This window comes from Thunnus thynnus, chromosome 17 (assembly GCF_963924715.1).
Source record: "Thunnus thynnus chromosome 17, fThuThy2.1, whole genome shotgun sequence".
In the NCBI taxonomy this organism is placed as follows: Eukaryota; Metazoa; Chordata; class Actinopteri; order Scombriformes; family Scombridae; genus Thunnus; species Thunnus thynnus.
The window spans coordinates 17,641,893-17,658,484 of NC_089533.1; the positions used below are offsets into that span (position 1 = coordinate 17,641,893).

Below are 16,592 nucleotides of genomic sequence, written 5' to 3' on the forward strand. Positions count from 1 at the left end.
AACATCAAAATGTGCAGCTGTTAGCTAGTTAGCAAGCTAGTATTAGCATTCGCATTATCGTTTGCGGTATTAAATCATTACAGACTGCTAAATTAAGCCAATAAACATTTACTTACATTTGTATAATACATAGAGATCCCTCACTATTGCTTGTATATATGAGTGAAGGAATATTCTTGATAATCCATTAGATTTTTTTTTTTTTTTTTTTTTTTTTGTCATTTATGCAAGTCACTGTAATGTTTACCTCGGCATTCATTGACGAAATGATTTTGAGAAAACTGTGAAGGGTGAAATTTAAAATATAAAAGCACGCTGGCATGTAGGTAGAATGAATAGAATAGTTTTGAATCACAGAGTGCCTCCATGGAGCCTGACACAAAAAGGGCTTCATTTGTCAGATTACAATTTAAAAGTATGTAGCCATGACATGAAACTACAAAAAACACTATTGTGATTTATCCATTAACCAGCATACTTAGTCCAGTGGATTTGGTCTACAGGAAATGTTAGCAGGATAACCATTTCAGGTACAGTGAGCAGCCCCCTCTGTCTATGAGGATAAAATCATCAGTGCCTGAGAATTCTTATTAAAACACAACTCCGAGAGCTTTGTTCCGAAATAAAAAAGGGAAATTATTCTTATTTTCAATTAAATGAAAAAAAATGTGGGTGGGGTGGGGGGTTCCTTTATGGGGACCTTATTACACATGACATCACTGTGTGTATCATAGAGGTTAGACAACAATAGCCAGAAAATTTGAAATCGTAACATTTATTTCTCTTTTTATTCCTCACAGTAATGGCAGACAGCTATTCAAAAAGCAGTCATTATGCACAAAACATCAGATGTCAGTAGAGATACAAGAAAAAAAATAGTCACAGAATAATAATAATAATAATACTTTAATAATAGTAATAAGACTAGAGAATGATTGTTTGAATTAATAACATCTCTGCAAGTGGTCAAAGAAAGTAAAGATATGATGATTAGAAACATATTTGTAAATCATCACAAAGAAATGTAATCCAAGACAAAATACGTTTCCGTCGAAACATATTTGAGAATGCTGTTTAGTTGTGTGGGAATTTAATTTTGAGGAGACAGGGTTGCTTTTATATCTACTCCACTCAAAAGTGGACTTGTGCATAGCCAAGTGTGGTTAAGCGTGTGGATTAAGGCCAAGTTGCAGTTGATGAAGCAGTGGAAGAGAAGAGAGGACATTATTATTTCCTCTCTTTGCTCAAATTTCCACAGGGGATTTCAGCAGCTTCTGTAATCTGCGACCTCAGCCACTCCACTGTAGTTCTATTTGATAATTGGTCAGTCCTCGTTATCTTCTAAAGTGGGTAAGACTGAGAAGTGTCATACAGGCTTTTCAGCCACCAGCTATTTCCCATGATTACTCCTCTATTTTGTCAACTGTGCCACAGGCCATCCTGAAATTGTACAAGAACTTATAATAGATAATGAGGATGCAGCAACTGTCCTGATGAAATATCTTCTCCACCCTTCTTAGACATTTCCTCTTTATCATCATTACTGCAAAAAAATCACTCTGTACCACAACTAGCATGGCTACAAATTATAATACATTTTTACCATCACAAAGACATAAGAATTTCAGAGGGACATAAGGATACAGGTCAAAAGGAAACACTGGATTTCACACTTAACCCAATATTATTTGAATTATCTTTAAAAAATCACACTGCTTCCTATCTGTGGCATTGTATGTGATTACACGCTGCAGCCTTGAAGCAGACCTATGCATTGCAACAGCTTCAGATCATGCAAGCTTAAGCACTGCAAAAAAGTGTTGTCTGTATCTGAAATATAAACACACTTTACAGACAAATTGAAATATGACGTTACAATTCTAAGAATAAACAATGATGCACATTTATTTGTGTTGTTCCACATTTCTGATGTGCAGTTGGTAATCCCACTTAAATAATCAATACATTTTTTCACTCAGATCAAATTCTGTTTTGACTCTATACATATTGTCTAATCCCACCACGATTCCATCAATAATATTACATTTGCTGTTCTTAACCTCTGGTGCAAACAATACCATGAGCAGAGATATCTATCTTTTTTTTTAATAATTTATGAGAACACGCAAAGAACAACAGAAATGCAGATGTCAGCAATAGAAATTCCAGAGAAAAACTTTTCAATTTGCCAATACTGCCACAGTGATATAGAGAAATGTGCATCATCCCTATAAAAATAAACTCTTAAAGTAAACAGATCTATGATTCCAAGGACAAAATGATGCTAAAAAGGAAAGTGACTCTGTCAGGAGTGGAGTGCACATCAGTGTTGTCTTGTAAAGATGATAAATAACCCCACATTACAGGAAGGGAATGAGGAGTGATGCAGATATAACATCTAACATTTCATACAGTACATTGCATTCATGTCTGAAAACAACCTCTTTGAAGTACAGAGAGACTCCTGGCTGTTTTTTTTCTGCCACCAATTCAAGTTTTATACACTTTTGTGCCCCCTGTTTGTTTCTCTGAATTATTGTTTGAGGAAAACGTAGCATAAATACACACAATGTAAATAAGAGAAAGTATGCTTGACGTTTCCCCGTCCTTAAAATTTGTCTTGTAAAGTTAGACACACCTTCAAGTGCCCTAACTCTCATGTAAATAGAATACAAATGGAAAGATAGAAGAAACAACTTGACATGAATGTTTTACCTTGTGGTAAGTTTGTTGTTTTAGACAGTGACTGACTGAGGATGTGAACAGTGACATGTTTGTAGAAGCTCCCACACCCAAACAAATGAATTAGATGGTAAGATGGTGACAATTTCCACAAGTCTTCCTTGTGTTTCATAACACTGTGAAGACTTCTAATATTATGGGCCTCGTTGTATAAATATTTTGGATGATACTGTGTAAAAAAATAGTTTTGAACTGTTAATGTCTTGTGTAAGCCCTGATGTGTGCTACATTAATCCGTTATTAATCAGTAATTTACTGAAGGTTACAAGGACAGTGTAGAGATTATGAGAAACCACCAGATTTTTAAAAGCTTTCAAATACACTAGTAAGAGTTTCTAACTTGTGAAATGCTACAGCTACATCAGCTGTATCTCAAATGTATTCAGCAAAATAATATGAATTAATGGCATTAATACAACATGAATTGTATTATATTACAAGTATAACCTAAATAAACTTGACTACTAGTTAATTTAAAACATTTTAGTTTATAACGTTACAAGTCTTTGGCCAACTATAACAATAAGAGGGATATAATGATACATTTTAAGTGTAGACATTTATATTTGAAATACAGGTCACCTTTTGCATTCATGTAACTGGAATTTATGAACATAAATCATAGATTGAAGTAGATGATTTTGTCTCTGTTCTGTCTCTCTTCTCCCTTGTTCTCTGTTCACTTCATCATGATTACTCATCATCCTTTCTCCCCTGATCCGTTTGTTCCTCAGGCTTGTCCAAGTCCTCAGAGACTGATGGCACATCTTTCTCCTGAAATAAATGATCATAAACAGTATATGTGTTGTTGAAATGGATATACAGGGTTAAGACAAACAATAACATATAAAACAGGACCCTGAATTAAAATTGTATTCAATAAATCATGAATACATTAATATATGTGTTTTGTGGTTAAATTCTGCACTGTTCACATCAGTCTGTAGCGTTGGGGATAGCTCCTCCATATCACATACAAAATCAGTTGAAAGAGTTATTTGAGATGTACAGTAAGAGATGAAACTCTTCAGTAATACAGTTTTTCTTTAATGACTGAACTTGAGATGTATAATATTTATTGAGATAATTTGTTGTATATCCTGGGACTCACCACCACCACAGCGCTGTCCTTTCCACAAGAGCATGTCAGCCATCTTTTGTACTCCTCTCGCACCTGGAACACACAAATTAACAATTCAGGAGGAAGAGGAGATGTAATTGTAGGCATATTTAATAAGGTAATTGAACTTTCTTGTGGAAAAAACTCTATCACACAAATTATTATTCATAGCCAAGTAAACATGTCTGGAGGGGATCTTGGATCTTTATTGTTCCGTTCATATTCCCCTCATATTTAGCTGTTGATACTAGGCTAGTTATTGGACTTTTGCAAGAGGGCAAGATATAGAAAAGAAGAGTGACGGAGCTAAAGATTACCTCTTTGTTGAGCAGACAGTGTACGATGAAAAGGAAGGTTCCCTGCTGGGAATTCATGAGAATGAAGAGGACGTGGAAGAAAAGGTTCGTCTTGTACAGGCCTATAATCCAGGTACAACCCAGTATGACAAACTGGGCCAGGATTTTGAACACAATCAACCTGTAAACAATGATAATTTTATGTGTTTTTATCTTAAGAATATATAACTTTTTAAACATACATATCTATTCAGCACAGTCTCCTTTTAACACTTATTAACACTCAAAAACAACGTGACAAAAAATTTAACAAATAACGCTATATAGTATTAGTAGTATAGAATAAGTAGTATACACTACTTTTCACTCTTGGTGTCAGTTTGAAGAGGATCAAAATTATGTATCTGTATGTAGAATATAATATGACCAATATCATATGCATTCAAATGAACATTATGTAGTAAACTCAGTGATATACAGAACATGTATTGTTATATGTGCATTATAAATTGTCACCTTCAACTTTCCACCAAGCAATTAGTAGGAAATACATCACTGCTATTGGAAGAATCAAACTGGATAATCCAAACACAAATTTCATATTTTTCATTTAAATGCAAAGACAATCTTGAGCACTCATACCTGGTGTCTTTGGATTGAGAAATATCACTTTTCATATTGGCCAAAGTGGGTCTCAGACTCCATAATGTTGCACAGAACACCATCCAATTAAACTTTAAGAAAATAAAAGACACAGAGGCAGAGCTGAGATGGAAAAGAATATTTCATAAATTACATATTTCATAAAACATAATTTTGTTCTAGTTGTATGAGGTGTTTATAACTGATGTAAGACCAGAGAGTATAATGTGTCTTCATGTGAACTTTTTTGATATGAGTTGAAGCTAAGGATGAAGACCCACTGGAAGGGAGCTAATCCCGCAAAAGAGCCTTTGGGCATGTCAATACTCTGGAAGAGTGCTTGTTAGCAAACATTGTGTAAATAAGCGATTTTATTCAATAATTCACATGACTTTGTGCCATGCAGCATACCTATTTTGTCTGTATTGCAATGTTGGCATTGTGAGTACAAAAGAGGAATTTCAGAAACTACATTTCTCCAGTACAGAATTGTATCCACTGCTGGTAAGAACTAAACTAAACACACCACTGTAGCACTTCCAGGTGATTTTTCACCCTAATTTGCATAAAGTTTCCTTTTTTTCAACCCCTCCCTTTTTTAGTGTCTCTGGTCAGTTCCCCCATCTCCTGCTATCCCACAATGCTTTGACAGGTGAATAGAATAGAAAATTAGGGGCAAACTTGCAATGCACCATGTTCAGTGGGTCGTCATGGTAAAGCATTACACATTGTATCGTCTTCAACATGCCCAACAAAGATCTTTTGGAAAAAGTTAGTCTCAAAGTCCATGTTGGATTGTATTTCTGGGTTTTGTGTTGGCTAAAAATTGTTCAGACAAGCTAAAGTTTAAGAAAATCCATCTGCTCTAATGGTACTGAAAAATATAGCATGCAATTAACAATATGCAATATACTCACTCCAATGACAACAATCACAGGGCCTGTTAAAGCCCAATTGAAATTGCGACGTCTCGAAAGCAAGCACCTGCAACATAATCAAAATAATAAGCAATAATTTCAACCTAGTTGCAAATCAGACATACAGAGGAATATGAATGAGAGCATGTATTACTGTTTGTCCTACTCACACCCCTGCCTCAGTGGCACCATATCCATCAGAGTACACCAATGCAGAAATACCCACAATCACAAATGGAACACCGTAGCCAATCAGATAGAGAAGCGGTTTGGGGAGACCATCTCTCTGGATGACCTGCACCTTGGAGAGCCTTCGGACTAGCAGATAAAGCTGTACAGCCTCCAGCTGCATCCACACAAAACTTGCAATAAGTAAGAAGTGGAGAAGTCCTGCCATGACAGTGCAGGCCAGCTGTGGAGATACATAAGGAGTATCTTAAAAATACTATCAAATGTTTCCTCCTTGCTTTTAAGTTTTTTGTTCCATGCAGAGAATGGTTAACTTCCTTTTTGTCACTTTTAAAACATGTTATGGCCCATGAGGTATTCTGCATCTTAGTGTTACTGTACCTCATGTTCAACATATCTGTCACTCCACAGCAGCAGCAGATGGGACAAGGAGAGGCTGAGGCAGAGGTGAAGACGGGCTGTGTTGTTGATCTTGGCGTTCCAGCTACAAAGGAGGAAGGTGAGGATGGCCAAAGCAAAGAAGAAAAGTCCGACAATCACACACATTCGGTTTAGCCATTCCAAGAAAGGTTCCTCTGGTGGAGGCTGAGAAAGCAAAAGACAAAAGAGAGCAACGTGTAGATTGGACACAGACACTAGAAGATTTGAATTCTCATTTAAACCAGATGTTTAATCTGACATCTTATTTTAAGTCCATCCTACCTTAGCCCCACTTTTCAAATCATTTGATGTTAGCATTATGAAATCTGACAGGCAAACATATGCAAATAGGTGAAGTCCAGTATGCATCATGTAACTCATCCTCAAATCAGTGTGTCCCTGACCTCAGAAACACACTTTTACCAAATACATAGAAATCTGATATACCTCCCCGATCTGCATGATGAGGGCAAAGGTAGAAAGGTGAGAGCAGCTGCACACTGTGTGGTTTTCATCAGAGTATGCAACCCAACAGCCCTCTACTGACCAACGCATTGCCTCTCCCTCTTTTCCTGCCTCTCCATTGTTCTCGCATTTGTCTTCCCAGTACACACAAGTCACTATTCCAGATTCAGGAACTTTCTGAGAGACCAAGAGAAACCGAAAATTTACATTTAATACATTTAAAGTTAGCTTCTTTATGGATTGATGGATGGATAGGTGTACAATCTTTGTTGATGCTGCTGCACCTTCTTGTGTTGGATGGTGAAGTTGACAGGCTCGGTGAGGTTGGTGTTGTGTATTGAGGGTAATATTACAGTGAAAACATCAGAGTACATCTCTGTCTTGTTTTCTGTTTTAAAGTATTGATGACTAAGAAGACTCTCCATCCCATTTAGTATCATAAAGGCAGCAGCTGCAGAACCTAAAATCAACAAACATGAATAAATAAAATTATTTATGTTTGTAATCACATTTGCTTTATAATCTAATCTCTCTCACCATTGTTGTTCTTGGCCAGAGACTGCAAGTTGATATCCATGGTCTGTCCTTTGGCAGACAGGGCGACACTGATGTCATCATGACTCCCTGGACCAATGGCATGTAGACTCAAATCTTGGAGATGGATAGGAATTAAAGTAAGTTTACTTTGATATTCACTGAGAATCCAAATGTAGGGGAACTTCTCTTACCCACTATTGAAGTCTGCATTGCTTTTGTGGTTTGGTTCTGAGTTGGTGACACCATTGCAGAAACTAGACGGTCTGAGATGCCCAGGATCACACTGCCAGTCTCCCCGTCTCCTTTACTACTAACTCTGATTGACTTGGCTATTGGTCCAGCACCAGACACTTGCTGCAAGAATTGAAGTCATTATAATGGATAAATAAACAGGCTATAAAAACTACACATCAGAAGGGTTAAAGAATTTTGTTGGGTGTTAAGTACCATAGATGCAGAAAAGCTGTTGGTCACCATCTGCAAAACACCAAGAAGGACAGAGTGAAAAGCAAATGTAACTGCAGTGCCCTTAGCACAAGTCATTACATCACTAAAACAGTAAAAAAAAAAAAAAAAAACGGTGTGATCTGTCTCTATGTTTAATAACATGAATATTAGATATTACTGAGAGCAAGCCATGATTTTAAAAAACAAAAGTTGTACATACTGCTTCTGGTAAGACAACACCTGTGTTGTTCTTAAGTTGTTGATCCATATTGTCAAGGAACGCTCTCTCTTTTGTCTGACCCTGCAATAAATGTGTATGTTGTATATTTGGTTATATTACTGCACTGTATCCTGATGATTTTTCACTTCTGTGTTGACAGCAAGGTACAGTCCAACTTTCTATAATCTGAAAAAATCACATTGTTTTGATTGCACAATAGAGAGATGACAGTTTAAATGAAATGTGTCAGCGGGGCTTACCTCTGTGGGTACTATTGCATCTAGAATATCTTGAACACCTAATAGAATATCAGCAAATATAGTACATTAATCCATTTAAATTGTCATTTTTCTTTAATTAATCTTTATAATTGATTTACTCACTTTGACAAAATGAGACACCCATCTTCCACAAGATTCCAGTTGAAGGGTAAAATCCATCAGGACAAGAGCAATAGAAGGTCCCCGGTACATTAGTACACACAGTCATTTTACCACATAAACCCGGTGTTTCGCTGCACTCGTCTATATCTGTAGAGGAGAGAGCACACACAGGCCAATGATTTTTATATTGGCCTATCTGTTCTTCCACATATATGTAAATATATTAGAACCACTGTATGTCACACAGATGCCGAGCAAGAGCAGGCACCTGTGCATGGGTTAGCAAGGCTGGCTATCACATGTGGGTTGTTCAACTGAAAACCGAGGAAGCAGGTACAGATGTAAGAGCCGAATGAATTTGTGCAGTTGGCATTAGGTCCACAAATGGTAGCATCTTCGACACACTCATCAACATCTGTAGAAATCCATAAATGAAAATTAGTCATAGACACTTTTTCAAAACATCACAAAAGTATGTTTGACCCCATTTAGCTACCTGTGATACTTCCTCTCACAGTGCACCTTTTAATCTGAGCTAGTTTTCCTTTGTTTTATGCTGCAGCCTGCCTTCTATTCAGCACCCTTTTCTATTCAAACTGCTAGCAGTGTGCATTTGGTGCACTCCATTTTGCCTTGTGAACATGCCATACTGGAGAGTGGATGACCTTTTTTAATAAAATGCAGGCGTTACATTAAATTTCCATTAGCTGAGGATCAAACAGTGGCATGTTGTGAGGCTGAAGATGTGGTAACACTACTTTTAGAAGGTGTATTTTTACTGCATCAACAAATACAGATACAATACAAATACTCGGCTCTCTGCATATCTTTAGTACTAAGACCTAGGAGGGTAAATAATATAACACATTAAACATTAATCACTGTCTATTAGATGATACAATATGTAACCATAATTCTGTTTTAAGTTCATCTTTGCACAACTTCAAAGTCTTTCCAGTACAATAACTTTTAGGTATTTGGATTTAGCCATGCCATGCCATGAATATATATTAACTTTGTTTACTTCTGGCACAAGCCACAGAACTGAACTGGCACATGTACCATTTTCAGATGTGTCCACCCGGTACAAACCAGCACTGTGGAGGTTAGGTTTTGGAGTGCACCCTGTGATTCCTCTGACAGCCTCTCACTTCATCTAACTCTCTCCTGGTGTAACATAGATCGGAGCTTCCAATACCAGTCAAGACAGTGAAATTGTAGTTTTTCATTGTCTACTGGATACCTAAAACAATATTTCCTGCAAAGAATGTTGGTTATTTTGCTTAGATGTTTCCCTCTAAAATGTTTATTTGCTTCTCTCTCTCATACTGAAAAAAATGTACCCAAAATGTCCAATGGTAAGAGACATTTCAACCTGCAGATTTGCTATGCTGTTGTGTTTGCAAATACCAATACAGATGTTGGTCTCGCTGGGGTCTTTGGCCGGTACAGTTGGTGTGAAACCCAGTTGACATGCACAGCTATACACTCCAGGTGTATTGGTGCAGACAGAATCAGGACCACAGACAGTTGAGTTGAAACACTCATCGATATCTAAGGAGGGAACAGTTACTATAAATGACAATTTTCTGATTACACTAAAAATTGGTCTTTTAGCTGTTAGTACAGGTTTTGAATGTTAGATTATATTCAAATTCCGTCAAATTCCCACTTTGACACAAATGTATACCCAAAATTCAACCTGCTCATGGGAACCCAATTTGGTATAGTACAGACCTTGGCAAACAGAGGTTACATCAGGTACAAGGTGGTAGCCTTCATGGCATTCACACGTATAACTTCCTTTGTTGTTGTGACAGGTTGCATGATTACCACAGACATCGTCAGTGCACTCATCAATATCTGTAAAGAGCAATTAACAACAGACTCATGTAAACACCTGCATAAATGTGATTACAACAAAGACAGAGAGAGACAGACATCTTTTAAGTGGTACCTGTACATTGGTTGGAATTTCCAGGCGGTAATGCTGGATTTGTTGCATTGTATCCAACCAGACAGGAACAGATGTATGATCCATTTGTGTTGGTACAACTGGAGTAAGAACCGCAAAGTCCTCCAGACTTCTGACACTCATCTATGTCTGTCAAGTGATAGGCAGGGCAGGATTTTAAAGAAGACAGTCCACTTTGAACAAACTGTGAAGGCTTGTAGCATATGCTATACATTTCTCCACAAAGTCCCTACTGTAATGCAGGTGTCTAGATGCCATAGATCTATTCTTATTTTGTTGAAAAACGATCTATGTCTGCTTTCTCCATAAAATACTGAAATTTAATTTTGTAAACTTCTGTAGCTTCCTAGACATTCTTGCTATTCTGATTGTTTGAAATTTACCATATCCCTGTTTGCAAGTTTTAAGTTTCTTACCTACAAATCGTTTATAAATATTTGCAAACTTCTTGTCTTGTTTTTTAGCTTGAAAGTCTAAAGCCAGCAACTGTCTCATATTGTTTGTTCAGCATTTAAAAGATTGTAATTGATACTAGCCACCACAACATGCCCAGTAGTGACTAATAATTCCCATTACACTACTTTGACTTTAATTCACACATTTTACTACTTAGTTTTAAGATGAAATAAAATGTACTTACCAATACAACCATATGAGTCTGCTGTGGGTAGGTGTTTTGGAGGGATTTCATACCCAGAAACACAAGTGCAGCCTCCATCAGTGTTACACTGCGCAAGTGGTCCACAGGAGTCTGATTTACACTTATGATGATCTAAACAGAGATAAAAATTATGACAATATCATTTTAAAAATGAGTTATGCAATTCTCCAAGTACTGTTGTCATGTTTAAGTATGAGAAGTTAAAACAACTTTGGTATTGTATCATATGTGGGCCCAGATATGAGACATTTTATTTATCAGTTCTTTCCACCTATTCAAAGTAAAGCAATTATAATGACACATCTCGTAGAATGGTTGTGAAGGTGTTTAAAGTCACTGTCGGTATGTAAGAAAGTATTAACGACTGATCAGGTGACATGAATACAAAAATATTATTTATTGTAGCCATAGACAGTTGAAAATGCAGTTTAAATAACCCAGAAAAACTTTTTCATATACAAAACCATTAGAAATGAAATAGCTGTAAAATAAAAAAGAAAATTCACTGAGTGTCACACACACTGAGAAAACTACTTTTTGTATTATCACTAATTGAGCCATTAGATCCACTGAAAAATAAAAGCTACAAAGAGTCAAAGTTGAGGTGCATTTGCATTGCATTATATTACATGTATTTTACACTCTTTCTATAATAACTGCAAGCATTAGAGTAAGATTAAACTAAACAGTACAGCAATAATAATCACATTGACAAAATACTTGGTATGTGTACTTTGGTTAATTATCGTCTTAAAATTTCTGTTGAAACCAGAGCAGAAAACAGCCAAATAACTTTATCTTCCTTACTAAACCCATACTAGCTTATCCCTGTTGTCTTCTGCCAACTACCGCAGCTGTAAAACCTTGACTGGTGTCTTCACTAGTCTCACTGGGAGCTGTGGTCCTGAATCCGCTCTGATTCTCTGGTTCTAATATCTGTTGTGTTTAGCGCCAAATGCATTAACTAGCTATTTTGAAGCATTTGGTTGCTCCTGTTTTGGGGGATTTTAACTTCTTTTTCCTGAGCTTTTCAGCCCTAGCTTTGCCCCTCTGGCAGTGAAATTTCAAGTAACTTGCAGCACCTTCCAGGATGACGGGATGAGGTAAACACCATTGCCTGGGCCCCAACTATTGTGAAGGGTTTATCAGCTTAATTTGGGTAAGATACAATTTTAACAAGTTAGTGCACAAGATTACAACAGTTTAGGATTACAAGAGCTGGCTGCTACTCACAGGTCAAGTAACCCAGAGGAGTATATGGGTGATCTAATGGTTTGTACACATAGAATCCTCCAGGACACAGAGCCACACTCACTGAAAAACCTCTGTCAGCACAGTTACTAACATAAGTGTATGCAGTCCCTGTTGTTGGGGTCACGGACTCAGTAGATGGATATGAAAATGGAATATAAATCGAATAATGTGTGCCACCATGATTATTTGATATACAGCTTGAAACAACTCTGTCTCCACCGATCCCTGTGAAGCGCCACCAATGGTTAACAAGATTTTTGTCATCTTTAGGAAAGCCAGTGAAGGAAGTTGATGTAAAGTCTCGGTTGCGCCATGGTTCAGTTATGTTGGTGTATCCATCACAAGAACCTGCAATGAACACGGAAACAATAACATTAAATATAATTTGATGGTGATTTCACCCATTGCTAGTTTTTTGTTTGTTTGTTTGTTTGTTTTGTTTCTAGCTGTTTTTTTGTTGTTGTCTGTATATAAGTGGAAGTCATCCGTACCAGGAGGAAAATCACAAGTGACAGGGATGAAGAGTAAACCTAATGAAAAGAGACACAATGAAGCGTCAAGGAGATGTTGTCAGTGCCCTGAAAAACTTTGGAACTTTGCAAAACTTTGGTGATGTATTTTTCAACCCCAAATGAGAAGAATAGATTAATCATCTCAAAATATCAATTTAAAAAATTGTAGATTTAGAATAAATTTGAGAGAAACCTGCCAAGTTATATTACTTTTAAAGGTTCCTTGAAATATCAGTGATGTCTTTCTAAAATGAATATTAACACATTAATCATAAGAATATAATTTATTGATTGGAATTAAATCTTGTCAGAAGTAACAAACTAACTATACTACTTAACACAGTTAATACTTTTGGGGATACTTACATCTATATGAAAACATGAATTCACTCACCCAGGAGAAGTGACGAGGCACAGTAGTTCATCATGACGCGTCAAATCAGTTGTGACTCTCTCAGGTCTACATCGTCTAATTTGCACAGCATCCAAAAATTGTTTTTAAAAGCGCTAATGCAAATGAAAAAACAAACCCAATGCAAATTCACTGGTTCGTGGTGTTTAAGGCCTCTTTAATAACAGAGAATAAGGAAATAGGAGAGAAAGTTTAAGAGAGAAAGAAACTGGCGGTTACTAAGCACCTCTATTATCAGCACTGCAATTGTGGTACAAAAGTTTAATAAACTGATGATGCTTCCTTTATTTTTGTGTAATTTTTTTGATTGTGTCACATCTGTATTGTACAAATAATGTTGGTACAGGTCTATTTTCTATGTAGTATCATGTAGTATCTTTTTGCATGTGTTCAAATGAATCAACTTCAAAGTTTTACTTTTTTACCACATTACTGCTTGTGGCATTCAGTTTATCCAAGTTGTTTTGTCATACTAAAGAGTTTGAGCATTGACCGTTCGGTCTTCATTTATGGCCACTCACCTGAGATGCAATCAACATACATTTTTGCACACGTTTACAATGTTTGCTATTTATTTTAAAGATATTTCCGCCCCATAATCTTAAAGTTGATAACAGCCTGTCAGCTCCTAACTGGTGGGAATGAATGAAATTCATCTACATCCATCCATCTACAGTGTAGCAACAATAAAATGGATCAGTAATGACGCTCACAGCCAACAACGCCAAATATAGCAACTCTCACAATTAGATTTAAACACATATCTGACTTTCTACTTTCAGTGTTCTCTAAGACTTGATTGATGAGGACACAAAACCACTTTCATACACAGAGTTTGTTGCACTTCAGTCTTACTGGGTAATCAATATACCCAATTTCCACAGATATCAAATCTGATCAAATCAGACACATAATGTCTGACAGGTACAATGTTAAGACCTTTAATTAACATCATTGACATCCATATGGCCCTTATTGTAAGTAAGGAATTGAATCAAGGTTGTCAGAATTGTACTGACCCATCCATCACACCAAACACATACTTTACACCACATTATTTCACATGGCTTTCACTGTATTCAGTGCAACACCTGGGATGTCACTTTTGAAGATTATTGCATATGAATACATCATGCTTATTTCTCAAATTTTCATTAAATCGAGATTTATATGTTGAAAGGGAAATTAAAAACACAGGATTACAACAATTAATAACTACTCACAAGTCACGTATCCCATGTTGCTAGCTGGGTGACCTAATGGTTTGTGCACATAGAATCCTCCAGGACACAGAGCCAAACTCACTAAAAAAGTATTACCAGAACACCCATCACAATGACGATATGCAGTCTCTGTTGTTGGGATCACCGACTCTGTAGTTGGATATGAAAATGGAATATAAATCATGTAGTTTGTGCCACCACGATTGTTTGATAAATAGCTTGAAACAACTCTGTCTCCACCGATCCCTATGAAGCGCCACCACTTTTTAAGAAGATTCTTATCATCTTTAGGAAAGCCAGTGAAGGAAGTTGATGTAAAGTCTCGGTTGCGCCATGGTTCAGTTATGTTGGTATATCCATTACAAGAACCTGCATGAAGGCAAATAATGGTAACAATTAATGGTTATTTCACCCTCAGTTACAAGCTTTTTGTGTGTTATCTGCAAGTAAACATCTTTCATACCAGGAGGGAAAGCACTAGTTACAGGGATGATGAGTAAACCTAAAAAACAAAACAGAGCCAATGGAGAGTTGTGGAAAATAAGAATAGCGTAGAGGTTAGCAATATCCTGAAAACAATTGCATCTCTACTTTTTTTAAATTTATACAGCTTACATTCTTTCTCCTCTAAAAATATCAGCAAAAGACAAACTTTTAAAAAATGTTGAAATGCAGATTTAGAGTAAATTTGAAAGACACAGAGTAATAAATACTTAATTTTTAAGGTGCTAGTAGTAATGTCTGTCTAAAATGAACAAAACATGACTCATGTAATAAAAGCTGATTCTAATGATTTACCTACGTAACATATATCTCTTTAGAAGCTAGAAAAGACTTTGATAAAACACGTCTAAATGATGTTGCTTCTCCTGTCAAAAACTTATTACAAACTGAAAATTGATAGTACCTTTTGAATTGAAATTTTTGATTTTCTGGGAACTAGTCTAATAAAGTACTCTCAGCTAATAAGTTTGGAAATACTAGCACATCAATTATATGAAAATATTAATTCACTCACCCAAAAGAAGTGAGGCACAGCAGTTCATTGTGTCAGATCCCACGTCAAATCTGCAGATCAGTTCTGAGTATCCGAGATTTAGATTGTAAAATTTGCACCAAAATTTGGTTTTAAAAGGTTTGGTTAAAAAAAACAATGCAAATTAATAAACACGTGGTATTAAAGGCCTCCTCATTAACAAAGCAAAAGACAAGATCAGAGGAGGCATGAACAGGTTCCACTTAAATTGTGAAGGACGCCAGTCCTCACTGTGGTATACCAAACATTTTATGAGCACAGCAATCAAAACTTGCTTTTAAAAAGGAATAGTACAAGTGCGAAGAATGCAAACTTGCTGACTCATAATATGAAAAAAAGTGAGCCAAGCTGAGGGAAGAGAAATCTGCAGCCACCAAACAGCTCTTTTAATAACATATGCTAACAGTGGAAAAAACATTGATGTGTTGTGATGCATGACGGTGCATCCATTTTAGGCTTGAAAGGTTGGGAAAGGGTGTGTAATTGATGTATGTAGGTTCCACATGACCCCCATGCCATGTTGTGTTACAGCATTGTTTCAGTGTCCTTTTCTGATTCTACTTTCAGCCTGTTTGTCAATTCGGATTCAAGTTTGTCAGAGTCGTACTCTCTTACCATTTAACACTTCGATAAGTTCTCTCTCCCTAACTCTTCCAGCTTTCCTTGTGACAAGTCATCTGGAATGCATTCAATTTTTTTACTGATTCACAATTTTGCTATTGTTTTTATATTAGAAACAATGGAGGTGGAGGCTGCACCAGCTCCCTGTCTGCAAGTAGCTTATGGAAATTTACATATATCTGGTATACCATAAAAAAGGAAATAGTGATTAGAAAGGGGCACCTACACACTATATATGGCCTCACACCACACAGTTTATATAAATTTCTGATTAAAGCCACGTTCACATTTTAACAGAAAAACAAGACTCTTGCACTGCAAGTGCTGTTTGCTTGGCTCAGTACAGGATTCTTGGGGAGATTGAGGCAGCCTTACCATTAGTTTCTAACTATTTGCAAGTTTTCTAACCTTTTGATCTGTTTTGCGAATGAAATGACATTTTCAAAGACTCACAGGCTGCAATAAACACAGTAGTGAGATCTAAGAGTGAGGGCTGATATTTTACCCACCAGCTGTTTTT

General features: G+C 36.5%; 1 protein-coding gene across 1 annotated transcript; it reads right to left on the bottom strand.

Annotated features, from left to right (window-relative positions):
* Positions 1-885: 885 nt before the first annotated feature.
* On the bottom strand, positions 886-7,447 carry LOC137168332 (adhesion G protein-coupled receptor E3-like). The gene is made up of 10 exons (XM_067570874.1): positions 7,329-7,447; positions 7,076-7,251; positions 6,774-6,968; positions 6,288-6,491; positions 5,888-6,129; positions 5,718-5,784; positions 4,801-4,892; positions 4,180-4,339; positions 3,854-3,916; positions 886-3,516 (listed from the first exon to the last, which is right to left on the bottom strand). Exons 1-10 carry the CDS (start codon positions 7,366-7,368, stop codon positions 3,436-3,438), a joined length of 1,320 nt encoding a protein of 439 aa, XP_067426975.1. The 5' UTR covers positions 7,369-7,447; the 3' UTR covers positions 886-3,435.
* Between the last annotated feature and the right edge of the window lie 9,145 nt (positions 7,448-16,592).

Excerpts from the sequence above, each read along its gene's own strand:
- LOC137168332 (XM_067570874.1), bottom strand. The coding sequence starts at position 7,368 with ATGGATATCAACTTGCAGTCTCTGGCCAAGAACAACAATG. Across the intron at positions 6,130-6,287 it reads ACAGATATGTTGAACATGAG|CTGGCCTGCACTGTCATGGC; the intron begins GTACAGTAACAC and ends GTATCTCCACAG. Across the intron at positions 3,917-4,179 it reads ACTGTCTGCTCAACAAAGAG|GTGCGAGAGGAGTACAAAAG; the intron begins GTAATCTTTAGC and ends TGTGTGTTCCAG.